The following is a 27330-nucleotide window of genomic DNA, read 5'->3' on the forward strand; positions in this document are numbered from 1 at the left end:
AAGAGGGGCAGCTGCAGCAAACCAGGTCACCTTTATTAAGCTCATCTGTGTGTGTGTGTGTGTGTGTGTGTGTGTGTGTGTGTGTCCGTGCGCGCGCGCGTGTGCACGACACGTGCAAGCACATATTTCAGGCCTGGGGCACCACCCCATACAGCTGGTGTGGAAGCAACTTCTGCTTCTCGTTGCAACTGTAGATCCACCGGGGGCGGACAAACACCAAGGAGGGGTTGTCCATCAGGGCCTGCAAGGTGGGGCAGGGCGCATATGGGAACATGTGAGTGAGGAAGAGGAGGGAGGTGACACAGGGCAGGTTGGGTGTCCCTTTCCCTGCCCCTCTGGAACCTACCTCCTCAAAACTGGGGTCCCACTCCTGTGCTGTGATCACAAACTGGACCCGGTCGCTCATGTAGTCCTCAAGCTCCCTGGCAGGACACAGAGAGAAGCAGAGAATCGGTGTCCCCAACCATTCTCCAAGGTACCTGCAGCAGGCCCCCATGGTGCTCCCCTGTGCCAGCCTTGCCACAGCCACAATGCCAAGGGCTCCCACCACTGCCACTCCGTTCAGAAGGGGGGCCGGGAGGGGTCCCATTTTAGAGATAAGAATGAGAGGGAAAGCTACTCGTGCCCACCCTGCAGGGTGTACCCCTCCTCTGGCTCCTGCTAGCTTTCCCTCCCACAAGATAGCACCACCCCTCCCTACCCCTGCCCCCACCCCTGCACACTGACCCGTTGAAGGCTGTGACATAGCGGCTGAGCTTCCGCCGCTCATCCCCAGGGAACTCTCCGTACAGAAAGAAGTGTTTGCCCTGGAAGAAGTCTGCAGGGGAGAGGGTGGAGGAGCCGAGCGTGAGGCCCCCCCACGTTCTGAAGCCCCAGGCAGGAGCCACAGAACACTTGAGCAAGACAGAAGGAGGCCAGTGCTGGGGAGGGGTGTTCACGCGATCCTGGCGGAGATGTCCAGGACAAACGGTGCTTCTCAGCCAGGCCCATCAGAACCTTTTTCCGGGAGCGGGGTGTTTTCCAGTAACTTCTCGGGCTCTGACCTTCAGGACGGCTCTTTTCTTTGTTCCATTTTAACATGGTTCTCCAAACCATGAAGTTGCTGATGCCATTTTTGGAGCTTTGGATGATCAAAGTGCTTTCCTGCCCATCACCCACAAGGAGCCGGATGGACACGGCCTCTTCCAATCACCACTCACCCTCCCCTCTGCTCAGACCCTAGCTGCCCAGCTTCTCCCTCAATGCTCTGCTGGCTAAGGCTCTGACCCCTGCCCCCATCCCACACCCCCTGCCTTCGTGTTGGGGTGACAAACATGCCATCACCACCTAGGTGGCCACAGAGATCAGTGCCCACGCCATCTGTGCACCTGGGTGACCTCCCTCTCTGAAGAAACCGAGCCTGCAGGGCAGGTGAGGGAGGTGCCGTTCGTATTGGAGTGGAAGGCCAAAGGGGGACATGCCCAGCACTGGGCTGTGATGGATGTGGTCACAGCAGGAAGTCAGGAGGGGGAACAGAGAGGGAAGGCATGAGAGGATGCCTGTTTCCTAAGGCAACAAGAAGGAAGCAGAGGCAAGGAGTACAGGGGAAGGAGGTGGGGAGATAAGTCACCAGTCATGGGGAGCAGCTGTGATCTGAGGGCTGGCTGGGGGGTCACAGCTGAGAACCGAGACAGACAAATCCCACTTCGGGAGGCAGGGAGGGATTTCCTACCTGGGAGCTCGGGAACTGGCAGTTCGGGAGACTCTGGGGGACCCTCATTGTCTGTGTTCTCATCTGTGGATCCTGCATACGGGTCCTCGCCATTCTCCCCCTGGTCAGGGGGCTGCTTTTGCTCCCTCTGCTCGGCTACTCTGGGAGAGCCCACGGGGGTGGGGAAAGAGCATTCAGACCAGATCCCCCTCCACCCAAGCCTGGGGCCACCTCAAACCCCGAGCCCCACCTTACCTTCTCAGCTCATCCTCAGTATCCCCAGAATCTTCTGCCCCATTGCCCTGTTCTTCTGCGAGTGGAAGCTTAGTCAATGCAAAGCACGTGCTTGGTTACCCTCCCTCCCAGTCTCTGGCCCAAGCACAGACACAGGCATGCCAACCGCCGACCTCAACTGCCCTCCAGGTGCAGTTATCTGGGACCCCTAGCCCCCTTAGATGCAGGACTCTGGGTTTCCAGCCTTCTCCTCCCTCAGACCCTAGAGTCCAGGCCCCTAGCCCCTCCTCCTCCCTCAGACCCAGGGATCCCAGCCCTCTCTTCCCTCAGACCCAGAAGTCCAGGCCCCCAGCCCCCTCTTCTCTCAAGGTGAAGACCTGAGACGCCAGCCCCTCCTCCCTCAGACCCAGGCCCCTCAGTCTCTGACCTAACTGCTCCCCATCAGTGTCGGTGTCTCCCTGGGGTCCTGGTGAGGCTGGTTTGGTCTCTTCTGGGGTTTTGGGTCTCTGAGGTGAGCTGGGTCCTGCTGCCTGAGGGGGCTTGGTTTTGGTCTGGGGGCGCTGCAGAGGGAGGGGGCAGCCTCATTGTAAGAGTGTGTTCTTGCAGAAGGCAGGGCTGGAGAGTCTGGGGTGCCAAGGCGGACCCAGGGCCCCCCCCCCACTACACCCTCCCCCACATCAGGGCAGGAGGCATAGGACCTTCTGGGGAAGCTTGGGGGCTTCATCCCCGCTGCTGCTACTGTGAGAGCCCCCTTCATCCTCGCTGCTGGAGCTTGGTCCTGCCATGAGGTACCTAGGGCAGGAATGTGGGCTCAGACAAACAGCATATGGTGTCTTCCAGGGGAGATGGGGCAGGGGGCGGGCGCTCAGCAAGCCACAGCGACTGGCATTTACTAATCGCTCAGGATGCCCTGGCTTCCAGCTCTGGAAGGACCCTACTGAACCCGTCAGTCGCCGCAGCCGGCCGCAAGAGAGTCCTCACCTCCGGGAGGGCAGTCGCCGCCGCATCCGGTGACAGTCCAGCACCCACTCTTTCCGCACGATGCGGCCTCCGAGGCCTAGGACCTGGCTGTACTTGGGGGTGTTGGCAAAGGCGCAGCTGGTGGGGAAGCAAAGGGGCGGGTGTGGTCAGTCAGATGTGGTCTGAGCAGGGAAAGGGAGAGAGACAGGATGGGGGAAGAAAGAGAAGTCAGAGACAGAGAAAGAGACAGATTGGAGAGAAACAGAAAAAGACATTAGGAGACCAAGGGAAAGATGTAGGAATCAGAAAAAGAGGCAGAGGAAACAGAGAACCGAAGAGACAGCCAGATGAGTAGACAGGGAGAAAGAGAAATGAAGACGGAGGAGTCAGAAGGAGACGGGGAAGCAGCAGGGGGCAAGGTGGGGAGGAGGGCACAGGCCTACATGAGGTGGGTGCTGTCTGGAGTCCAGTCCGGCCGATACTTGGCCCCCAGCTCTAGGGCCTTGTCCCGGAGCTCCGAGCGGAAGGGGTTCTGGAAGCCACTCAGCACCACCACCACACCCTGAAGGATCTTCCCCAGCTCCTGCGGGCCAGCTCGGGGTCCCCTGGGCTCGGTGCCTTCTCGGGACTTTCCTGGCACTGTGCCTCGTGCTGGGGCAGGGACTGGGGTCGTGGCCGGGGTGCGGGTAGGAGCTGGCACTGGGGAGGCCAAAGAGTGGATTCACTTAGTACTGCTGGGACTAAACCCAGTCCCTCCTCCCCCAGACCCAGGGGTCCTGCCCCCAGCCCCTCCTCGCTCAGATCCAGGGATCCTAGCCTCAGCCCCTCCTCCCTCAGACCCAGGAGTCAGGACCCCCCGCCCCTCCTCCCTCAGACCCAAGGGTCCAGGCCCCCAACCCCTCCTCTCCGAGTACAGAAGAGCACAGGCCCCTTTGAGAACAAGGAAGCCAGCGCTCACATTTGGGTCTCTTGACAGCAGGTGGTGAGGGCTGGGCTGATGGTTTGCTGGGTGTCTTCCTTTCTTCTTGGTTCAAATCCAACTTTCTCTTCCCTTTGGGGGACTCCTGAGGCTGAGAGGTTGGGATGAGCTGAGCCTCTAGCCTCTCTCCGCCCTCTCCACCCCACCAGGGTCTGACAGTCTCACCTTGGAGGTGCCGCCTACTGCCCTGGAGATGGGAGAGGCTGAAGAGGCGACACTAGAGGCCTGCAGGGTGGCAGTTGCGTAGCTGGGTCCTGCCGGGTCACTGGCTGCGGCTACCAAGGGAGAACGTGGAGCCGGGGTGAGAGGGCTGGGCCCTGAGACCCTTCCGCTTCTACCCAGGGGACAGAGTGTTGTTCCCAAAGCCCAGCAGTGATCCGGGAGTCCAGGCCCCCAGCCACCTCCTCCCTCTGATTCAGGAGTCCCTAGGCTCCTTCTCCCTCAGACCCACGTTCAGGTTCCAACCCTGGGCTCACTGAGGACTCAAGCTTCCACACCCACCTGGGGGGGTCTTATTGATCCGGCTAAAGAAGAGCGCGCCGGGTCTCAGGGAGTTGGCACCCTCATCCTCCTCCTTCACGCGGAACTGGCCAAGCTTGGTCACCTTCTAAGGTCTCACAAGGTCAGCACAGTGAGGGGCTGTTGGCAGGCAGGGTTGAAGCAGTAGAGAGAAGGCTCTGGGGGTGGCGGGTAGAGCTTACCTGGGGTGAGGCTTCTGCCTCCTCTTTGTCTGGGGGGCTGTGAAACCGTATAAAACTCAGGCCGTAGGGGGAGTCCTGGGAACGAAGGGTGGGTGTCAGGAAGTCTGGCCTGGCCCCAAGCCCCTTTCACTTGGGGAGACCGTTTATGGCTCTTTGCCTCTTGTGGACAAACATGTCTAGGGAGCTGCCCAGAGGACAATGAGGACGATAATAACATCAAGCTGCTAGTGAGCCCTAACTCTGGGCTGGGCTCGGCTGTAAGTCCTACGTGCACCAGCTCCGTCAGCCACGTGGCCAGCAGCAGAGGCTGCTGAGGGTCCGAGCGAATCCTCTCTTGCACACCCGAATTCCTAACCACAGAAGGGGAGGGAGCACTGACTGCCACGTCTGGAACACAGAAATGCTCTCCAGGCTCTTTTCCACTCTTCCGGCTGGACGCAGAGCCCAGGTCCCTGGATGACTGGCCAAACACCCACCAAGACAGGACCCCGGGAAGAAGTCTACTTCCACAGTGTGGTATCATGACATACTTGAGTCTCGCTATTACCACAGCTCAGCATCCCTACCTCACGGCAACCCTACGAGGAGCAGGAAACTGAGGCCAGAAAGGTTTAGTCACTTGCCCAAGGTCACACAGCTAAGAAGTGGTGGACCCAGCGTCTGACTCCAGATCCCATGATGGTAACTGTCAGACTGCTTCTCTGCCAAGGCAGCTGCCCCCTTCTCCCATTCCCGAGATCCTGCAGTGCGCCCTCCCCAGACATCCTCTAGGGAATCACTTATGGGAAGGATCACAAACCCGCTTCAGTGACCTCTGGGAACCAGCCTCCTCCTGATCCCCGGGGGAGACCGGCTGCCCCGTCCTCCCAGCCCTCTGGGACTCCATGCTGGCCCGGGACCGAGGACCCTGCGCCCCCAGCTCCCACCCCAGGTACCTTGCTATAAGGCTGGCTGCAAACGATTTTGACGCGGTCCCAGCGCTTCTCCGCTGCTGCACGGACCAACTTGTCGGGCCCGAAAATGCGAACGCGGTTGGGGTTTGAGCCACTGCGGCTCTCAGAAGGGGACATGAAAGACGAAGTGACCAGCAGGACCTGGGGGAAGGAACACTGAAGGAGAACCAGGCCTGGCTGACTTCAATGACACCTCCCAGGGGCCAGGAAGAAAGCAGGGGCCTGGGCAGGGTCCAGAGAGTCGCCAGATCTGGCCTGCACCTCCACATGCCTCAAAGCCTCTCTTCTCCCCTGCTTCTGGGCCGCCGGTCAGTGCCCCTCTGACACAGGCCCCGGGGATCCCTCCACTTCCAGGTCTCCATGAACCACAGCCCAGTTCTTCCACAGGCTCTTCTCTCGCTGGCCACAGAGCCCACTCCACGGACCCTCCCAGCAGAGAATAATCACAATGGCTGGCACAATGTTCAAACACCTTTTGGAAACGCACGGCTGAGTTCATGGAAAGCAGAGCAAGTACGAGGGAGGCCAGGCCCGGGAGAACGGAATCCAGGGGGCTAGGAGAGGTGCACCAGCTCTAAGTGGTTCTCCTGGGGCTCAGCACTGGGATGCTTGGCAGGAACATGGCTCCCGTCCAGCTGCTCCTTCCCGGGGCCCTGCCAGTAGGGGGAGCCACAGAGAGGCCGAGAGGCAAAAGAAGGGAGGAGAGACGTGCTTCCCACCCTCCGGCTTCTGGCGGCCCCTGCAAGCATCACCCCTGGTGCGCTTCCGCTTTGGCAGCAGCCCTCTCCAGGGCCGAGGGGGAATCTGGTTTCAGCATTTTAACATCTGCAGAGCTGGTGTCCTCCGGACCCTCTCAGGGATTCCAGCGGGTCTGCGTTTCAGCTCTATGGAACCCCACTTACGAGCTTCTAAACATTGAGGTTTCAGGAATTCCAACCATGTCCTTTTGCTCCCCCCACCCTAGGGGTGGCAGCTGCTCCCCACATTACTTCTACACTGCACCTGAGTCTTCTTGCCTCCTGGGTTCAATACACAGTTGCTAATTCGTTATGTTAAATTCTATGTTACAATAACTGGTGTGGTTTCAGTTTCTTGGCAGGACCCTGACCCACAGGGCGGGTGGCACTGAGGCTGGTGTTTGCCTGGGTGCTGACTCTGGGTACCAGAGAATGTGATTTTAATGGGTGGGGGGTGGTTGTTGGGAACAGAAGACAAAGCCTGGGCTCTGGGCAAGGAAGAACAGTAGCTCCTCCACGGACCATCACCCAACTCCAACAGAGCTGAGCCTCCTCAAAGAGCAACACCCTCCGTGAGTAAATTAGGGGAAAATGCCTTGTGGAGTGAGTCGGTGGGAGGCCTTTGCTCTGGAGAACAACAGAGATCTGGAAGAATCCTAAGCACAAGTCTGTACTCTCAAGGATTTGGAGCAAAAAATTCCTATGAGCTGTCAGCACAGAAAAACCTAAGCTGAAGACTTTAAGTGGTCCTGATGTGCGAAACAAAGGCAGAAAAAAAATTCTTAAATTTCCTTACCACCTACAGCCAGCCCACTGACAAGTCCTTGAGACAGGCAGAGTGACATTCCTCTAGGAACTCAGCTGCCTCGATGCTAATACTTTGCTAAGGGCAAAAGGCCATCTCAGCCTGACCCCCAGGATCCTGTAAGTGTACTTTAACAAATAAAAACTCCTTTGGAAACTTCCTTTATCTCTGTCCCCCAAGATATATGTTGGTAGTCGTCCCAAGCATATGACTCACTGATATATATCTGAAGAGTCACAGGACTGAGTTTTTACTAAAATAAATGACCTTTTTCCTAACAATAGCTAGCCCCCTCAGGATCCTGGAAACCTTGTTTCCAAAATACACAGGAGGCTTAGGCTATCTCTAAGCCCTTCCCAACATGAAAGTATATAATGGGCCACTCCTCATGACCCCAGTGCAGCTCTTTCTGTCCCCCGGGTCCTGCCCCATGCTTTAATAAAAACCGCTTTTTGCACCAAAGACGTCTCTAGAACTCTTTCTTGGCTTGGCCATCGGCTTGAAACCCTAACATCTTTCCTCCAGCAGACCCGTGTACACAAGATCACTGACGCGGGGGCAGATCCTCTTTGGAGGAATGTACTTCAAACCAGGTCCTCCGACATTCCCCACAGACACATTCCCAAAGATCAGAGGTACACACACACACACACACACACACACACACACACACCCGTGAGGCATACGGAAACAAGCAGCAGAAACCACAAACTGCAGACTCAGACTCACAAAGGCTGCATCCATTTAAATTATCAAACACAATACAAAAGTACATTTAATAGTTTAAAGCAATAAATGGAGATCCTGACAGTATGATGAGGGGACAAGGAGAATCAAACGGACAAGGCAGTTCTGAAAAATGGGGAAGGCCTGTGTGCCCAATACTGAAGGATGAGCCATGCTTGGTCTAAGCAGTGCAATTCTCTCTGCCAATGGCTGGTCGGGGTCGGGCACATGACCCAGTTGTGGGGTCGGGCACATGACCCAGTTGGCCAATGTGGTGTTAAGAGGAAGGCTGCTGGGGCTTCTTATTTATTTATTAAGTAAGAGAATATCTCTCTTTTTAGGAAATATCCGCTGTAGTGTACGGGGATAATGTGGAATCACATTTGCAACTTACTTTCGGTTTACTGAAAAATATGTACCCATGTGTTAACATCTGGGGAATGTGAGTGAAGATTATCAGGGAATCCTTTGTACTACTTTTCTGTAAGTCTGGAATAAATAAAGTTATTGACAAGCTGGTTTTACGATTTACATGGAAATAAATGCTAAGGATCTAGAATAGTCAAGAGACTACTGAAGACCAAGATGGAAGCCCAACACAATCTGATTTCAGTATTTACTATTAAGACAGTTGGTATTGGCACAAGACAAACATCCATAGCAATGAAACAGAACAGAGAGTACAGAAATCAACCTACACAGATATGTCAATTACTTTGCAATAGAAGAGCCAAAACAGTTCGGTGGGAAAAGGAAAATCACTTTTTTAAAGATTTTATTTTATTTTTTTTTATTAAAAGATTTTATTTATTTGACAGAGATCACAAGTAGGCAGAGAGGCAGGCAGAGAGAGCGGGGCGGGTTGGGGGGGGAAGCAGGCTCCCCGCTGAGCAGAGCCCGATGCGGGGCTCAATCCCAGGACCCTGAGACCATGACCTGAGCCAAAGGCAGAGGCTTAACCCGCTGAGCCACCCAGGTGTCCCTAAAGATTTTATTTTTAAGTAGTCTCTATCCAATGTGGGGCTCGAATCTACAACCCCGAGATCAAGAGTTGCATGCTCCACCGACTCAGCCAGCCAGGCACCCCAGGAAAATCTTTTTTTTAGAGTATTTTCAACAAACATAAAAAAAAAAGAAAGAAAAAGAAAAAAAGGACCTTATCCTCTACTTCACACATATATACAAAAATTCATCTGAGATGGACCAGAGATGTAAAATCTAAGATTATAAAGCTTCTAGAAGAAAACACAGATGACGGTAGGAAGAATCATGGCACCCCATAGAGGTCCATGTGCTACTCTCTGGCACCTGTGAACATAGCAAAAGGGACTTGGCAGATGTGATTAATTTTTTTTAAAGATTATTTATTTATTCATTTGACAGACAGAAATCACAAGTAGGCAGAGAGGCAGGCAGAGAGAGAGAGAGGAAGAAGCAGCTCCCCACTGAGCAGAGAGCCTGATGTGGGGCTCAATCCCAGGACCCTGAGATGATGACCTGAGCCAAAGGCAGAGGCTTTAACTCACTGAGCCACCGAGGTGCCCCTGTGATTAAGTATCTTGAGGTGGGGAAATAAGCCTGGGTTATCCAGGTGGGCCCAGTGTCATCACAAGGGTCTTTATAAGGAAGAGCGACGCAGGAGAATCAGAGAAGTGAGGACGGAAGCAGATGTTAGAGTATCGTCATCACTGCCTTTGAAGATGGAAGGGGCCACAGGCCAAGAAATGCAGGCAGCCTTTAGAAGTTGCGGTAGGTAAGGAAATGGATCCTCCCCTAGGACCTTCAGAAGAAACCCAGCCCTGCCAACACTAAGATTTTAGCCCACTGAAACAGAACTGTAAGAAAGTAAGTTTGTGTTATAGCTTTAAGCCACTGAGTTTGTGTCATTTGTTAGAGCAGCGATAAGAAATTAATACAGAGAGTATCATGACCTTGGGACAGACAAATATTCCTTATAGAACCCAAAAGGCACTCAGCAGTAAGAAAGAAAAGAAAAGAGGAGAAACATAGAAAGAGGGAGAGAAGAAGGGAGGGAGGAAGGAAGAAAGAGAGAAAGAAACATTAAACACACACACACACACACACACACACAAAAAACACCTTGATTGGATTTCATCAGCTCCATCAAAAGGCACTGTTAACATAATGGAAAGGTCAGTACACGGACCATGATGAGCACTGAGTGAGGCACAGAAGTGTTGAATCATTACATTGCACACTTGAAACTAGTATAACGCTGAATGGCGATTATGCTTTAATTAAAAATTTTTTAAAGATAATGAAAAGGCAAGTCACAGACTGGGGAAAAAATCTGCAACACATGTATCTGAAAAAAAAAAAAAGAAAGAAAGAAAAAAATAAACAGGCCAATGATTAACATCCAGGACAAACAAATAAACAACCCAATAAAAAACAAGCAAAGGACCTGAATAGATACTTCATAAAATAAGATAAATGAATGGCTAGTAAGTACATGAAAGGTTACGCGATCTCATTACTTGTCAAGAGAATGCAACTTAAAGCCATGATAAAACACCACCACGTGGTGGTGAATTTAATGAATTTAATGGCTGAAATTTAAGAAATTAACAACTGGCAACATCACGGACAGGTAAGGATACGGAGCAACTAGAACTCTCGGCTTCCGCTGAGGGGAACATAAAATGGTACAACCACTTTGGAAAACTGTCAAGTTAAGACATCCATTTACCCTAAGAGAACGTAATTGCACTCGTAGGTATTCACACAGAAGAGATCTCCATGCAGAGGCTTGTACAAAAATGTTCACAGCAGCTTGTGCCCACCCACAAGAGAACGGAGAAACAAACTGTGGCCTCAGCAATATGGAAGAATCTCGAAAACCAGGACATGGTGAAAAAAGCCAGCCATAAAAGAAGAGCAAATTACATTTATGTGAAATTCTACCGCCGACAAAACTAGTCTGTAGTGACCGAAGAGACCAGAGGCTGCCTGAGCTGGCAAAGGTTGGGGGATGGGGCGTGACTGCAAAGGGGTGCAAGCGACCTCCCCAGGATGCTGGTAATGCTCCGTGTCTTGACTTGGGGGCCGGTTACACAGGTGCATACAGTTGTCAGAACTCCTTCACCTGTACGCTAAGATCTGTGCATTTTACTGTATGCAAAATCTACTTCAACTAAAAACAATTTCTCACTGCAAGGAAAAAACTCATCTTGTAGAAAACTGGTTTACTGTTTACTTAAATTGTAAACTTGCTTTTTCAAGTAGGTTTATTTCTACCCCAAGACATTTTATGGATTAAACAGCTGGCTAACTATGTTCTCACCAACACAGCTCTAATGAATTCAACCAGCAGGAAAAAGATCGTACCAACTTTTAAAATATTTGTAACAGAGCGGGGCACCTGGATGGCTCAGTCAGTTAAGTGGCGACTTCTGATTCTGGCTGGGGTCATAGTTTCAGGGTCCTGGGACAGAGCCCCATGTCGGGCTCCAAGCTAAGCAGGGAGTCTGCTGGAGATTCTTTCCCTCTCCCTCTGCCCCCAGCTCTTCACGCTGGCACATTCTTTCTCCCAAATAAATAAAATAAAATAGGGGCGCCTGGGTGGCTCAGTTGGTTAAGCATCTGCCTTCGGCTCAGGTCATGATCCAGGGTCCTGGGATCGAGCCCATGCCAGGCTCCCTGCTCAGCGGGAAGTTTGCTTCTCCCTCTCCCTCTGTCCTCCCCCACTCCACACTTGATTTCTCTCTCAAATAAATAAAAACTTTAAAAAATAAAAAAAATAAATATCTGTAATAGAGCAAAAAGCATCCCTTCTTGTAAACATTTGTCCCATTATGAAGTGATTAACAGAGGCATCCCAGTCAATGCAGAATCTCCACTTGCTAGGACATCTGTGAGAACCTCGGGGACCAGAGAAGAGCGGTTTTGCTCTCAAGCAGCAGCTGCCCCTTAGACCAGACAAGTACGTCCAGTTATCCACGCCCCCGCCCCCGATGCAAACGTGGGTCTCTATCCCAGTGTGCAGTTTTTCACCTGTGCCTGCTCCTCCAGAGGGCAGAGGGCAGTGTGACTCATCTCTACACCAGCCTGGCACCTACCCCAGGGGGAAGGGGGTGATGGGGGCACCTGGGGCAGGGATCAGCATGGGGCCCATCTTAAAGCCCTGCTTACCTCGTAGTCTTGCTCCCCAGCGCCTCCGGCTGAGCTGCCCACCAGCACCTCCACGAAGGCCGAGCCGTCATTGCCGATGTCCACACTGTGTATCTGTTCCTCCTTCTCCAACTGCGGGAGGGGGAGAGCCACTGTCAGTGCCTGCGCTGCCCCTGGCCTCACTGCGGAACCTCGGGAGAGGGATGACCCCCCCCATCTGGGCTGCCGCGTCTCCTCGTGATGTCAGCTCAGTGACTGTGGGGGCCAGGGCGAGGGGTGTCACCGTGTCCCCCGCATGGAGCACAGGACATGGCCCAGAGTCGGAGCTCAGAAAATCTTCCCTGGATGAATGCATAAGCCCCCACGCTTGCCTCCCCAATGCCTCCAGACTCTGCCAGATCCGCGTGGAACCTGCCACCTTGGAGCTCTCCTTGGCAGCACCTACCAGACTTCCAACTTCATTCAAACAACCATGCATACAAATGGCACATATGTCCCATCTCCCTGGTCACACAGGACTCTGAGGAAGCTCCCTCAGGGTACGGGCCTGGTGCAGTTTTGCTCACCACGGATTCCTGGGTTTGAATCCCAGCTCTGCCATACACTGCCGAAATGGCCATGTCAGCCAATCTCTTAGAGCCTCGGTATCCTCAACTGTAAAACGGGGAGAATCCCCAACTCCAGGAGTACACACACGAATACCAGGCCACAGTGCACTGCATGTAGGAGGCACCGTGCCCGGCTGGTCAGGAGGCACTGTCAGTCAATCCTCCATAATTAGTTGTTTTTTTTTTTTAAAGATTTTACTTATTTGTTTGAGATAGAACGAGAGAGAGAGAGAGAGAGTGCACAAGCACGGGGAACAGCAGGCAGAGAGAGAAACAGACTCCCTGCCAAGCAGGGAGCCCGATGCAGGGCTCGATCCCAGGACACTGGGATCATGACCTGGACGAAGGCAGATGCTTAACCCACTGAGCCACTCAGGTGCCCCCGTAAAAGAAAGTAATTATACTTTCTTTTTTAAAAAGATTTTATTTATTTATTTGACAGACAGAGATCACAAGTAGGCAGAGAGGCAGGCAGAGAGAGAGGGGGAAACAAGCTCCCCACTGAGCAGAGAGCCCGATGCGGGGCTCGATCCCAGGACCCTGGGATCATGACCTGAGCCGAAGGCAGAGGCTTTAACCCACTGAGCCACCCAGGCGCCCTACCGTAATTACTTTCTGAAGGAAGAAAAGAGTAATCTATGTGGAGGAAGGCTCCCCGCCAAGGCTCTGCCGTTCCTGTCTTGACAGTTTAAGGCACAGAAAGCCACGTGAGGGTGGAAGGCAGTTAGGAACGGCTGACGCAAGTCTGCTCTCCAGTTTCGAGCTCTTCTCTTTGGCTTCTAGAATGACAAGCCATCACAGTTCTCAAAGGTACCTAATCCACCACCCCAGGAGCATCTGACGCTCCAGACGGCCCTATCACCCACCACTGAGAGGTCGCCCAGACTTTGCCTACCCGCTGCCACAAACAGGAACATCCCTACGTGGGAGGAAGCAGCCTGGACTTCGGGGGAGGCGAGCTTGGGTTCAAATCCAACCCTGCCATTTCCAAGCTGTGCAAGACTGGGGGCCGCACAACCTCTCTGAGAGATGGTTTCCTTTTGTGTGGAACGGGCGGGCCGTCATAATAACCCTCCTGCTGAAAGGAGCTGAGATGACTCACAAAAACAACACCGCAAGAGCACTGGCGGCAAACACTGAAGCGCTCACGTTGCAGCAGACACGTCATCCGTGCATCTCCTCTCCTCCCAACCGCTCTGCCAGGCAGGGGCTATTATTACCTCCACTTAACACACGAGCGACCGGAGGCAGGAAGCGGTTATGTAACTTCCCCACGGTCGCACAGCTGGTGAGTGGCAGAGCCGGGCCTGGAGCTCGGGCAGGCTGGTTGGAGTCCACGCACACTCCTCTGCCACATCACAGGTACACTGGAGAAAGAGGCGGTGCTGAGGGAAGGGGGTCCCCCTGCCTCCACATCTCTGAACCCTGGGACGGTGTGCGGTGCTGCCCAGATACACAGGTCCTAGTCTGACTTCTCAGCCTCCTGCCACACTTGATGGCTCTCCTCCAGCCGTGCCCGGCCTTCCTTCCATCCCAAGATCAGAATGGCTCCTTTCCACCACAGGGCCTTTGCACTTGCCATTCCCCCTGCCTAAACCACTTTTCTTTTTCTTCAGTTATCACCACTTAATATTATGTAACAATGCTTTTTGTTTGCATTTGTCTAGCATCTGTTTCCCCCACCAGACTTTTAAGCTCCATGAGGGCAGAGACAATATCTAAGTCATTCCCCACTGTGTCCTGAACACCGAACAGTGTCTGGTCTATGTAATCCTAGAGCAAAGAGTTTCACCTCACCCCTTGTGTGCCTTAGTTTCCTAACCTGTAAAATGGGCACAGTGACAACTTCTAACTCAGCGAGAGTCATTGTGAAGATTCAAATGACGGCTACGTGTGAAGCCCCTTGAATACTGCCTGCCACAGACCAAATGCTCCATAAGTATCAGCTGATGAAAGGGTTTCCCACAGAAAGCCTTTCATACGTTCCTGATGGACAGATGGACAGAGAGATGGAAAGCACCCAGTAACCATTTGCTGAAGGAACAAATGCCCTGAGTTATAACTTGGCCTCTACCCTTCCTGACCAAGTGGTTTTGGTGAGGTAGTTTCCTCAAGGTCCGCATTTGTCACAAAGGAATCATCGTGACCAACACTTTCAGATTCTCACTGTGTGCTGGGGCCCTGGTGTCCTTGTTTCCTACTGCTGCTGGAACAGAGGACCACAAGCTCACTGGCTAAAAACAGTACCTCTTACAGATCTGGAGGTCAGAAGCCTGAAATTTGGTCTCACAGGGCTTCAATCCAGGTGTCAGTGGGGCTGCATTCCTTCTGGAGGTTCCAGAGGAGAATCTGTTTCTGCGCCTTATTTCCAGCTTCTAGAAGCCACATGCATTCTTCAGCTTGTGGCCCCTTCCTCCGCCTCCAAAGCCAGCAAGAGCATCACTCCAGCCTCTGTTTCCCTGTTCATGTCTCCTTCTCTGGTTCCCCTGCCTTCCTCTTTCCCTTATAAGGACCCCTGTGAGGACGCTGGGTCTCCTCCTATCCTCCAAATAACCCAAGCTAATCTCACTATCTCAAGATCCTTAACTTCGTCATGTCCATAGGGTCCTCTCTGCCCAGGTTCTAGGGATCAGGATCTTTTAGAGGCCATGACTTTTATCTATCATGACTGGCTGAGCTCTTTGTGGGCTGGGCATCGCTGAATCCTCACCACACAACTACCTTAGAAGGAAGGGTCTGTTACCTCTCCTGGTGTTACAGATGGGTGAACAGGCTCAGACAGGTTAAACAAATAGTTCACATGTCACACATGGCTAACGATGGAGAAAAATTTGACCCAGGAGCTGCCTGCCTACAGCTCTACACTCTTTCTCAACTCTCCTATTTCAATCCTCGAGGTAAAAAGCCACTATCTTGGGGCGCCTAGGGGGCTCAGCCGTTAAGCAGCTGCCTTCAGCTCACGTCATGATCCCAGGGTCCTGCTCGGTGGGAAGCCTGCTTCTCCCTCTCCCACTCCCCCTGCTTGTGTTCCCTCTCTCGCTGTGTCTCTCTCTGTCAAATAGATAAATAAAATCTAAAAAAAAAAAAAAAAAAAGCCACTATCTTTACCTCTCCTCTGTGACAAAGCACAAGGCTCAATCTGTATTTTTTTTTTAAAGATTTTATTTATTTGACAGACAGAGATCACAAGTAGGCAGAGAGGCAGGCAGAGAGAGAGGAGGAAGCAGGCTCGCCACTGAGCAGAGAGCCCGATGCGGGGCTCGATCCCAGGACCCTGGGATCATGATCTGAGCCGAAGGCAGAGGCTTTAACCCACTGAGCCACCCAGGCGCCCCCTCAATCTGTATTTTGAGTGAATGATTTTTTTCTGCATATATACTTCTACTTTAAACACGCCCATGTACTGCCTTGTATTTCCTCTTTGTGGTAAAGAATTTCCAACTACACTGTTCACACATGGAGACAACCCAAACGTCCATCAGTTTATGAGCGAACATACATCACATGGTGTATCCATTGATGGAACAGAAAAGGCTGACACATGCGACAACACGTAGGAACCATGAGCGCGTGCTCGGTGAGAGAAACCAGACACAAGGGTCATAGTGTATGATCCAGTTTATGTGAAAGGTCCAGAACGGACAAATCTATAGAGACAGAAAGTGGATCAGAGGTTGCCAGGGGCAGCTTGGGGAGCAGGGGAATAAGGAGTGGCTGTTGAATGGTGATGGGGTTTCTTGGGGCAATGAAAATGTTCTCGACTAGTGGTAGTGACAGCCGAATGCTGTCAAGATGCCAAAACCCACTGAACTTATGCTTTATATGGTTGAGATGGTGAATTTGATGTTATGTCAATTTTATCTTAAAAAAAAAAAAAAAGTGGGGCGAATGGCCTCAGTTGGTTAAGTGCCTGACTATTGATCTCAGCTCAGGTCTTTATCTTAGGGTTGTGAGTTCAAGCCCCACACTGGGCTCCACATTGACTTAAGAAAAAAAAAAAAGTGAGTGTTCAGTGTTTGTGGTTGGGAGATGGGCTCAAGCATGAGATGCCAGTCATCCGTGGCCAGGTTCACGTACACCATTCTGAGGAAGGCATAACTCACGACAGGAAAACAAATGGGGCTGGGAAGGCTCACAAAGTTCCCGAGAGACATTGTGTTAAAAAATTGTCCCATGTCCAGGAAAGGCAGGGTTATGCTCCATTTAAAGGAATCAGGTAGAACTTTACCCAGTGCCAGTGGGTGCCCAAGATCTATTGTTATTTGAAAGAAAGCCGGGGTGGGGGGGGAGGAGAATGGTGCATATACAATGTACTTGGTGGATGAGGCGGACAGACGTGTTCATGAGGGCTCAGTGACCCCGGAGGGCCAGGTGAGAAACTGCCAACAGTGGTTGCCTATGGAGGGAGCAGGAGAGGATGGGAGCAAGCAGGGAGAGAGGGTATAAACCCTTTTGTGCCTGTTAAATTTTGTACCATATACATACAATACTCATTCAAAAAGTTAATAAAACTGGGGCATCTGTGTGGCTCAGTTAGTTAAGCGTCTGCCTTTGGCTCAGGTCGTGATCCCGGGGTCCTGGGATCGAGACCTTTATAGGGTTCCCTGCTCAGTGGGGGGTCTGCTTCTCCCTCTCCCTCTGCCCCTCCCCCCTGCTCCTTCTCTCTCTCTCTCTCTCTCAAATAAATAAATAAAATTTTTTTAAAAAAAGTTACTAAAACTGCAGTGGTGTTCTCCAGCTATTGAGTACTATATGGAAATGAGAACAAGCCATCCACAGCTACACCCACTGACAGGATTGAAATAACAAACACTCTGAGTGACAGCAGCCACAGACGTCTATACCGCATGCTTCCATCTACACAAAATTCAAAACGAGGCAAAATGAACCTGTGCTACTAAAAATCAGGATGGAGGGCGCCTGGGTGGCTCAGTGGGTTAAAGCCTCTGCCTTCGGCTCAGGTCATGATCCCAGGGTCCTGGGATCGAGCCCCACATCGGGCTCTCTGCTCAGCGGGGAGCCTGCTTCCCTTCCTCTCTCTCTGCCTGCCTCTCTGCCTGCTTGTGATCTCTGTCAAATAAATAAATAAAATCTTACAAAATAAACAAAAATAAAAATCAGGATGGTGGTTACCCTGTGGGGGGCAGTGACAGGAAGGAGCGCGGGGGGTCTGGGGGCCTGGGCCCCTCCTGTGACTCGGGGGTGGGTGGGGAGTATGTAGGTTGCAGTCCGGGAGGATTCGCTGAACTGTGCCCTTCGCTGTACACCTGTTACACATTAAATAAGCAAAGAACAGCTTAAAACACCACGAGGGCAAACTGAGTGGTCAGAGAGCCACTGAGAAACCACCACGAAACGGGCGCCACCTTGCTGCTAGGCATTTCTTCTGAAGAGCGCACGTCAGCGCGGCCGCAGAGCTACCTGGACCTCGCCCCAGCCATGCCCTCTGGCCCACGAGCAGTGAGCCGAGAGGCTGGAACTCCCCTCCGGGAGCCGCTGACTGGTTAGCCACGGAGCCTCCATCGTCAGCGGAGGCAAACAAAAGAGGTGTGTGTGTGGCCGTCACGAGCAGGGGGTTGCACCCTGTGTGGCAATCCAGATGTTGCATAACAGACTTGGGAGGAAAACAATACAGGGCAGAACGCTCCCCGGGTTGTCCACAGGCGTCGGTGTCCGGACACGTCTGCCTTTCCACTCGCTTGACAAGAAGCAGAATTAGCGTTAGGCGAATTCGGAGTCACACTGCATACTGGGCATCGCCAAACACAATCAGATCGCCCCAAGTGTCTCTCACATGGGATAAATTAACAGCCGCTATGATGCACTCGCCCCGTGTGCTTTATTCTCAACATGGGAAGCAGGATTCTGTGAGAAGTTAAGTCCGCTTCCGGACGTCCTTCGCTCAGAGCCCTTCAGCTCCCAACTCATCCAGAGGAAAAGCTCAAGTACTCAAGTACTCACAGGGGCTCTTGGGCATTCAGCATATTGGGGACCCTCCAACCCTGCCCCATTAGCTCATCTCTCCTTCCTCCTCCCCTGCCCAACTCCACTGCGCTCACATTGGGCTCCTTGCTATTCCCCAGCACAGCAAGCCGCCTCCGAGTCTGTTTCCTCCCCAGATCTCTATGTAGCTCACTGTTCTCAATGGCACCTGCTCAGGGAGGCCTTCCTGGATCCCAGGTCATGATCTCAGGGTCCTGGGATCGAGCCCTACAACGGGCTCCCTGCTCAGTGGGGAGTCTGCTTCTCCCTCTACCTCTGCACCTCCCCCAACTCGTGCTCTCTGTCTCTCAAATAAACAAATAAAATCTTTAAAAAAAAAACAAAACAAAACAGGCACCTGGGTGGCTTGGTTGGTTGAGCAGCTGCCTTTAGCTCAGGTCATGATCCTGGAGTACCAGGATCGAGTCCCTCATCGGGCTCCCAGCTCCATGGGGAGTCTGCTTCTCCCTCTGACCTTCTCCTCTCTCATGCTCTCTCTCTCAAATAAATATTAAAAAATAATAATAAAAGCAAAAAGAAAAAAAGAAAAACCTCTTGCCATTGCCTCCTCCCCCAGCTGGAGCATTCCCCTCTCCTCTCAAGGGTTTAATTTTCCTCCACAGCATTCACCATCCAACTGACGTGCTTTCCACATTGGTTTGTCAGTCTTTCCCTCCTAACATGAAAGCTCCACAGGACTAACATATTTTGGTCTCATGCGTCTTCGTACAGCCCCAGGATCTAAAACAGTGCTTGGCCTATAGAAGGTGCTTCATAATTACTCAGTGGATGAATGAACATGAGAATCCATTCACTCCGAAGTCTATCGGTCCTGCCCCTGTGCCGACAACTTCCACACCTCTGTCTTCATCTAGGTCCCATTCTGATTTCTGACTGCGGCCTGGACCCGGGGTGTCCCGAAGTCACGGCACACCTGGACATCCCAACTTCTCAAGCTGCCACTTCTCTGGATTTCCCATTTCAGTGACAGCTATAATATCTCCCTCGGTCTCCCAGACCAGAGAGCCCTGTGCTTCGCTCTGGCCCCTCTGGTTCCTGCATCCCCGTCACGTCTCTCCTCCCTGTGGTCTCTCTGCTCCCATTGCAACTGGGGTACAGAATGGAATGTGATTCTCCCAGGGTCATCTGATCCTAGGAGAGCCCCGGAGAATCATCACCCAGTAATAAAAACACGAATCCCTCCCTTTACACAAACATCCACCTGTTTATAGAGTACGTTTACAGACATTATGTCACCACATTTTCACAATGAGCCTGGGCTCAGATCTCATTATTCCCAATGCACAGGTGAGAAAACAGGTTCAGAGAAATGAAAAAATGTGCCCGAGGTCACAGAATGAGTAAGAGGGAGAGACAGGGACTTGAATCCAGGTCCCAAGACTAAATCGTGAGCAACCTGTACCCTCCCTCAGTTTATATATTTATTTGTCTGTTTTGTACCTCCCTCAGTTTAAAACACTGGCTCTTAGCCAAGTGCCATAACCTCTCTGGGACTCAGTTTCCTCATCTCTCAAATGGAGATAATACTAAACTCTAGGTCATGGGGTTTTTATAGATTCAATATGAGGTGATCCACGTGAGGTGTTCAAAACCAGAACTGGCAATTTCAATGTTGAATCAAGGCCAGCTGTCATTATTATTACTCTGCTAAGGACTGAGGAGATGTTTAAATGTCTAAAATCAGAAAGTCTTATAGGACTGCATACTTTTCCGGGGGAGAGAATCCTCAGCTTCTCTCTAATTCTAAAAAGGCTCTGTGAGCCCAGACTTTTTCGGAACCACTGGGCGAGAGAGGGACCAAGAAAATGCTTGACACAATCATGCAAGCCTTGCTCTGCAACATCCCTCCCCAAAGACCCTTCCGTTCAGAAGGAGTAGTGTCAAGATCAAGAAAGCCAGTGTGTGAACACAAAGCAGTGTGACAAAGTGTCCAGAGCACCAATGTGGGTCTGAGCCTTAGCATGCCCTGACTGATGGTGATAAGGGCCCCTGCATCACACCAAGCTTGTGAACAGCGACACCATCCAGGCCGGTACGCAGCACAGAGCAGATGCTTCAAACACGCTTAGCTCTCTCCTCCCACCAGTTTCTTATCCGTGACAGGAACAGCCCGTTTGGAATTCTGTAACCATCTGGGGTCAAACCACGCTTTCCTCCGTGCTTCCCTCCAACTTCACAGCATTGGGATGAAGAGTGGGTGAGAGCACTCAAGAACCTGGCAAGCATTCTAGAATGGCACTTAGCCTGACCATGTCACTCCTCCCCCACTCCTGCTTCAGTTTCCCCATCTTTAAAATGGGGCTGATGGGTTTCCATGATCTTCCGAAACACCTTCCAACCCTGAGCCCACTGACTTCAGAAGGCAGGATAGTGAAAATGATTCAGTCTGTTCCAGCTGAGGAAACTGAGGCCCAGAAAGTAAAAGCAACCTACCGAGGCCACACATTGATTCCTATGGTCATCCTGGCCTAGTCCTGGAACCACCTTTGTCCTCTGCTAAGGGGCACAGCAATCACACTGCCCATTTTCCAGGTAAGGAAGCTGAAGTCCAGAAGGGAGAGTGTCTTAACCCACTGCCAGTTGGCTCAAGAGCCGTGTCTGGACACTGAGTCTCCAGACTCCTATAGGAAGGAGACGGGGGGAGGGCAGGATCACCTGGAGCACCACCGAGATGGTCTTCTCGCCTGCCTTGGCTGCTCGCCATTTTCGGTAAGTGTCCGCCTTGAGAAGGTTTTCTGCACAGTGGGTCTGGAGATAAGCGTGGAAAAGGGAAAGTAAGGGTACAGGGAAGAGAGCGCGGACCCGACTCTCAGATTATTCCTTTGAGTCCTCCCGAGCCCTCTGCACTCCCCCAGATTTAAAAGTCCCCGTTAATCCCACCACACCCTGCCTCGAGTCCCCCTATAACATTTTCTCCTGGATGCTCCCCAGTTCCTCCTTTCCTGACCGGAAGTTCCCCTATTCCACATCTCTCCCAGAATTCCCTCATAGTCTCCTGGAATTCCCCCACGACCCGCCACAGACTTCCGTGAAGTTCCCTTTCACACTCCCAAAGTTCCTGTAGTTACCCCGCATGGATTCCCTTACGTCTTCCAACCTCCCCCCAAGCCAGATCCTCACCAAGTCCTGGCTACTACAGGACACCACATGGCGGAGACGGATCTCCGGCATGTCAACGTCTTGGGCTTCGCCTGGCGCGAAGGATGAAAGAAGGTCCGAGTTTGGGGGGCGTTCGGGGCGGGGGGGGGGGGCCCGTGGTGGTAACTCCCTGCGCGGGCTGAAGTGCGCAAGCGCACAAGCCTCGGGCCTTTCAAACCGCGGCGCGCCGGCTCTCGCGTCGACGCCGCGCAGGCCCAGTCGCGCCTCTCCGGAGCGAGGCTCTTAGTTCCCTAGCAACGGGCTTTCCTCTAAGCCCCGCCTCCCGTCGACGTTCACACGCTGCTTTCTGGGCGCCTGGCAACAGGAGCGGCCTCCGGGATTGGCCCCTAGAAAAAATTCGCCATTCTCATTGGACGACGCGGTCACCGCCCAAACTGAAGCCTTAGGAGCACGCAGACCTGCGTGGTTTTTCCCGGGGAACCTGGTGCATACCGCTACGGGATCATCTCCAGCGGTTCCTACTGTTACACTCTTCCCCGCTACCCCACAGCCATGCACACACGAACAAAATATCCGATCTCTCCAGGGTTATGCCTGAGGCTAAGAAAGAGTGGATCAAAGACCTAAATAAGACCCAAAGTATGCATCCAAACCAGATACACCCAAGCTAGAATGCTTTCACCGATGCCTCAGTTTCCCAATATGTGACCTGTGGGCATCTGTCTCCTACCACGCCCGCCCCTGCCTGTTGACAGGCATCCCTCTGTTCGGTCCCCGTGAGACCCGAAGGTGCAGCCCCAGGCGGGGTTGGAGCTGGGGACAGCCCAAACACAGAACAGGGAATATAGCCAAGCGCACGAAGGAGGAAGAGAGACAGGGCGCCTAGTCCCCCGCAGAACGAGCCTGAACATGCTGGGCGCTCCCAAATAGGGCCCCACCCACGCTGGGTGCCTCCTTGGAAAGAGAGAGAAGAGAGAGGGGATCTCAGTCCTAGCAGCCACCCTACACCTACAGGGAATCAAGTGACCCGACTCTGACCTTGGACTTCAGGCCAGAAAACAGAGAGGTGACTTTCTGGACCTTGATGGAAGAGGCAGCTAGAAGCCTAGAGTCCTGGGGACCCCGCAGAGCAGGTGGCTGAGCATGAGATGCCCATGCCCCTTTTGGATTCTGGTCCCATATCCCCAACCCAGAGCCACAAAGGCCTGCCCTGAGATCTGACCTCAGCTATTTCTCACCCCAGGGTGAAGGTGGATCCAGACCCGCCCCTCCTCAGCTTCCTATAAGGGCTGGGGACCTGGGACTACAGGTTCACTCACCATGAGGACTCCCGTGAAACCGGTGACCTTCCTGCTGGCCTTCACACTGCTCTGCACCCTCCTGGGTCTGGGTAAGTGACGAGGGGTCTGGACCATGAGGACCGTGAGAGAGCACTGAGCAAGGTCCTGGAGGGGGAAAGAGGTGGTGTCTTGGGAATTCAGATTCAAGGTGAAGGCAGAGTGTAAAGGAAGAGAAAGCCTGGGGCCCCAAAGGAAGAAAAGCTCAAAAGCTCATGGGACTGGATCCCTGAGAAAAGAGGGAGCTTGGTGGGCTCTGAATCCTCTTTCCCCCAAGCAAGTTCTCAAAATAAGACATGAATTCTAGGAATTGGACAACAGCATGACTAGAAAGGGGGGGGGGGGAAGCTGGGGCGGGGGGCATGGGGGAGAAGAGATTTCCTTTCTCCCTGGATTCTAGAATTCAGACTCCCAGCCCCCCTTCCTTTAGATGCGGGAGTTCAGACAAGCTCCACCTTCCCCAGGACCCAGGTGTCTGGGCCCCCAGTTGCCTCCTCTCTTTGGACCAAGGAGTCCATCCACTCTGCCTTCCTCGTCTTGACTCTCCCTTCTTGATCTGGGATGAAGACCCCAGCCTCAGATTCCCCTGCCTGAGCTCCTATCATTCCCAAGACCTACATCTGTTCTCATGTCCAATAAACAGCTGGACCATGGGGCGCCTGGGTGGCTCAGTCGTTAAGCATCTGCCTTCGGGTCAGGTCAGGATCCCGGGGTCCTGGGATCGAGCCCGGCACTGGGCTCCCTGATCAGCGGGGAGCCTGCTTCTCCCTCTCCCACTCTTCCTGCTTGTATTCCTTCTCTTGCTGTGTCTCTGTCAAATAAATAAATAAAATCTTTTAAAAAAAGAGAGAAGGAAAGAAACAGCTGGACCTGAAGCTTCACAAAAGCCCATGGAAACTTTCGCCAGAACCCCTCCCTGTCCCCGAGCCTTCTCAGAGGACCCTAGCGTCCCAAGTCCCCAGCCTTGTAATTAGGTAAACAGGCTCCCTGGTGGAGTCGCTTCCCGCCCCTGGAAGCAGCTTTGCTGGCTTCGCCACCGCGTCCCAGCCAGAGCACTGGACAGTTCCCTGGACAGTCGTCAGTGCTCCACCCATGAACAATTAGGGAAACACCTGTCCCTCCTCCCTCAGGACTCCAAATCCGGCCCCCTTTGTCCCATCTCCCTCTGGACTCTGAAGTCGTACTCATGGTCCGCTGGCCACACCCCTCATGTTGACGGCCTGGCTCTCTACACTGCAGGGTGCCCGCTGAGCTGTGAAGTGTGCAGGGGCTCCGGGCCCACTTGCAGCGGGAAAATGAAGGTCTGCGAGGCCGGCCAGGACGCATGCGTGGTCATCGTCGGGGAGTCGTGCACAAGTACGAGGAGGGCCTCCCGCTGGGGAGGTGGTGGTGCCTTCAAGGGTGAAGATAGCTCCCCGCCAAGGGAGGGGTCATCACGGCGCTCATGTGGGAGGTCAGGGAAGAGGGAAAGACAGATCTTGAGGTAGTGCGAGGAAGGAAGCGAATTCAATGGGAGGACAGAAACCATTGTTCTCAGGGATCTCGGGGAAGGAGACTCTCCAAAATGTTAGATGGGGCGGGGGGCGGGGGCGGGGGCAGATATAGAGACTTTGTTAGGCGGGAGGAAGGGAGGAAAGAAGAAGACATGGGGAAACAGAACGGTGAGAGGTAGAATGTAACAGCCAGGAGGTAGACCGGGGGTGGGGGAAGAATAGAAGACAGTGGGTTGGGAAGAATGTGATCAGGTAGACCATTTAGGGTGAGAGGGGGGAATCATCCAAAACAGGAGGAAGAGACCCCCGCCCTGGGGATGGATGGTGGGGGTGGTATGGGCTGGAAGGGACCATTCTTGACAGGAGGAGATACTGAGACCCTAAGGTCCAGGGAGAGACATAAAAGGGACCATGCCAGGCAGGAGAGGAAAGATAACGCTGAAGTATGAAGCAAATCATCGTGAAGAGAAGTAGATGGAGATGGGGAGGCAGGTGGGTGACACGGGAGAGGAGGGTGTGACTTCAGTGGAAGGGACCGCCCCAGACCCAGACTAGGGGAGCAATGGAGAGACCACGGGTGGGGAGGGCGCGGGGTTTTTCATTCAAAGCAGAAAAAGACCATTCGTCCGGTATGAGAGGAGGAATGATGGGGTCGGGGCAGGTGTGAAGGTGGTGTCAGGGGCTGAGGGCCACCTGGATTGTGGGAAGAAACCACACCTACCGGAGAGGGTGTGTGAGGAGGGTGGGATAGAGGATTACAAGCTGCCCCACCCACCCAGCAGGCATTGGCAGGTGGGTGAAAGGACCCGAATGGCTTGAAGAGGCCACCCCAGGAGATTCGAACCCTGCGAGTCGGGGAGAGGAAGATGGGAAAAAGCACCTTTTGGGGGTGATGAGGAAAATCCTTGGATTGGGTTGGAAGAGACCACCAGTTGGTGGGGAGGGGGAAGGTGGCGGAGACTGGGAGAGACCACTGCAACCAAGACGTGGGGGCAGCAAGAGACCACCTTAGAGGATATGGGTGTTGGGTGGGGGCTGCTCCCAGGGTTTGTTGGAAGGCATTCGGAAGCTGCAGGAGAAGGTGGAGAAGACTGGGAGACACCATTTCACACAAGCATGGGGTAGCCATAGGTAGGACCTTTGGAAGATGGGAGTGGGGCGGGCCAGGGCGGAAGGGATCCTGTCAGGCAGGCTCCTAGGCTTGGCAATGGGGAGCTTCAAGAGACTATCAAGGCAGATTGGGGGCTACGGCAATGGGGCAGTGGGGGGGTGGGGCTTATAAACTACTCTAGACCATACCCCAGGCAGATAAAGGGGCATGGCTTTGGGACGCTAGAAGAGACCACCCTAGGCAGTCGCGGGGTGTGGGAAGTGCAGGACTGGGTGAGCCCCCTGCCCCTGGCTGGGGTCCGCGCTGGAGCGGGGTCAGCTGGCACTGCCCGAGCCCTCCCTTCCTGTTCCCCATCCTTCAGAGGGCCGCCACTCACTGAACACCTACAAGGCCTGCATGAAATACAGCGACTGCTACTCGGGATTCGTGTCCACCACGATGGGCCCCAAGGACTACATGGTGTCCAACACCCGCTGCTGCCAGAGCGACGGCTGCAACCAGGGCTCGGTGCCCCGTGAGTGCCACCGCATCCCCGCGACAGCACTGGCTTCCAGCCCGCCCCCAGGGCCCGCTGTGTGCGCCCCCACCTGCCTCTGACCCTCGCCCCTCAGTTTCCTTACCCATAGAGGCAGTGTCCCTTCGCAGCCCATGTTCCCCCCCAGGGGTTGCTGTGAGGTGAGGGAAGGCTTCCATCGTCCCCTTGCCCCTTACCCTCCGCCCTCATCCCCAGCTCCCCAGAACAATCGGACGGAAAACGGGCTCCAGTGCCCAGCCTGCGTGGCGCCCTTTCAGGAGACATGTCCAGGGACCCAGTCGGCTCGCTGTGTTGGCCAGGAAACCCACTGTGTCTACTTCGCTGGCAACGTGCAGGCTGGTGAGGGGAACCTGGCTCTCTAGAGGAGGGGACAGGGCCCCAGAACTGGAGGCCCACACTGCCAGGTTCTAGGGGAGATGGTGGCTCCGGGGATCTGGGGCAGGGCATGCGGAGTGGGGCATGGGTGGCGGGGAGTGGCGGGGAAGCCCCTGGGTGGTGAGGAAGGAGGGGTTAGGGGCCGACTCCATTCTGAAATCCCCCTTTTCCCAGGTCTCATCAACCCCAAATTTGCCACTCGGGGCTGTGCTACCGAGAGTGCCTGCTACGCCAAAGCCGGGGCCCAGGTGCCTTCAGCCTCTTATCTCTACTTCCTCCGTCGAGCCGACTGCCTTCCAGCCCCCCAGTTTCCTGGCAGGGCGGAGTGAAGAACTGAGGAATATGTGGCTTGAGGTCTCCATGTGTCCCCAGCCTCCATCTCCCCATGTGCCTATACATTAAACGGGTTAACCAAGCAAGCCTGAGTTCTCGTGATGTGACGCATCTCAGGAAGGTAGGGTGCAGGAAGCAGGGGTCTTAACCCTCGGGAACCTCCTCTTTGCAAGGAAGGGAGAGAAGACCCTAGCGTTTATTAAAGGAGTGCTCCATGCTGGGCTGCTGTGCAGACCGTTCTCCATGCTGTACCTCAGAATCCCAACAATTCTGTGAAATGGGTATTATTATCCCCATGTTACAGATGAACAAACTGAGGCAGAGATTGCGGGTCACTTCCCTTGGGTCAAACCACTAGGAAGGGGCACACACCAGAGTCCATGATCACCTCTCCAGATGAACCTTTCCCTCTTTTTGCCTCTTTTCCTGTCTGCAAAATGTGGATAGTAATAGTTACGACTCATTGGGTCATTGGGTCAAATGAAAGAAAACTGAAAAGCACTTAGTGTGCTGCCTAGCA

At 53.4% G+C, this 27330-nt stretch overlaps 2 protein-coding genes across 8 annotated transcripts; one reads left to right on the plus strand and one right to left on the minus strand.

The window, feature by feature from the left end:
• XRCC1 (X-ray repair cross complementing 1) lies at positions 1–21830 on the minus strand. Of its 3 annotated transcripts, none has more exons than XM_080828679.1 (17): positions 21648–21830; positions 21183–21275; positions 11938–12048; positions 5500–5658; positions 4565–4639; positions 4365–4470; positions 4029–4138; positions 3843–3954; positions 3328–3583; positions 2906–3022; positions 2623–2716; positions 2352–2484; positions 1946–1997; positions 1712–1851; positions 727–817; positions 347–422; positions 1–241 (listed from the first exon to the last, which is right to left on the minus strand). In XM_080828679.1, exons 1-17 carry the CDS (start codon positions 21696–21698, stop codon positions 128–130), a joined length of 1890 nt encoding a protein of 629 aa, XP_080684805.1. In that variant the 5' UTR covers positions 21699–21830; the 3' UTR covers positions 1–127. The 3 variants fall into 3 exon arrangements, with proteins under 3 accessions (XP_080684805.1, XP_080684804.1, XP_080684806.1); XM_080828678.1 differs by having other exon boundaries at positions 1946–2000; XM_080828680.1 differs by having other exon boundaries at positions 1946–2000; positions 3843–3948; positions 21648–21809.
• PINLYP (phospholipase A2 inhibitor and LY6/PLAUR domain containing) lies at positions 21077–26895 on the plus strand. Of its 5 annotated transcripts, none has more exons than XM_080828684.1 (6): positions 21077–21236; positions 22870–23016; positions 24203–24319; positions 25929–26081; positions 26298–26441; positions 26652–26895. In XM_080828684.1, the coding sequence occupies exons 2-6, from the start codon at positions 22947–22949 to the stop codon at positions 26804–26806; spliced, it is 639 nt and encodes a 212-aa protein (XP_080684810.1). In that variant the 5' UTR covers positions 21077–21236; positions 22870–22946; the 3' UTR covers positions 26807–26895. The 5 variants fall into 5 exon arrangements, with proteins under 5 accessions (XP_080684810.1, XP_080684811.1, XP_080684809.1 ...); XM_080828685.1 differs by lacking the exon at positions 21077–21236 and adding an exon at positions 22495–22692; XM_080828683.1 differs by lacking the exon at positions 21077–21236 and adding an exon at positions 22563–22759.
• Positions 26896–27330: the final 435 nt, after the last annotated feature.

Source organism: Martes martes (genome assembly GCF_963455335.1).
Source record: "Martes martes genome assembly, chromosome: 17".
NCBI classification, from domain to species: domain Eukaryota; kingdom Metazoa; phylum Chordata; class Mammalia; order Carnivora; family Mustelidae; genus Martes; species Martes martes.

Bases quoted from the DNA above. Each gene is read 5' to 3' on its own strand.
- XRCC1 (XM_080828678.1), bottom strand. From the start codon at position 21,698: ATGCCGGAGATCCGTCTCCGCCATGTGGTGTCCTGTAGTAGCCAGGAC. The intron at 1,852-1,945 runs GTAAGGTGGGGC...GGGCTCTCCCAG, and splicing joins ACTGAGGATGAGCTGAGAAG to AGTAGCCGAGCAGAGGGAGC. The intron at 242-346 runs GTAGGTTCCAGA...CCCACCTTGCAG, and splicing joins GGGACCCCAGTTTTGAGGAG to GCCCTGATGGACAACCCCTC.
- PINLYP (XM_080828681.1), top strand. From the start codon at position 22,947: ATGAGGACTCCCGTGAAACCGGTGACCTTCCTGCTGGCCTTCACACTG. The intron at 24,417-25,928 runs GTCAGGGAAGAG...CCCATCCTTCAG, and splicing joins TCACGGCGCTCATGTGGGAG to AGGGCCGCCACTCACTGAAC. The intron at 26,442-26,651 runs GTGAGGGGAACC...CCCTTTTCCCAG, and splicing joins CGCTGGCAACGTGCAGGCTG to GTCTCATCAACCCCAAATTT.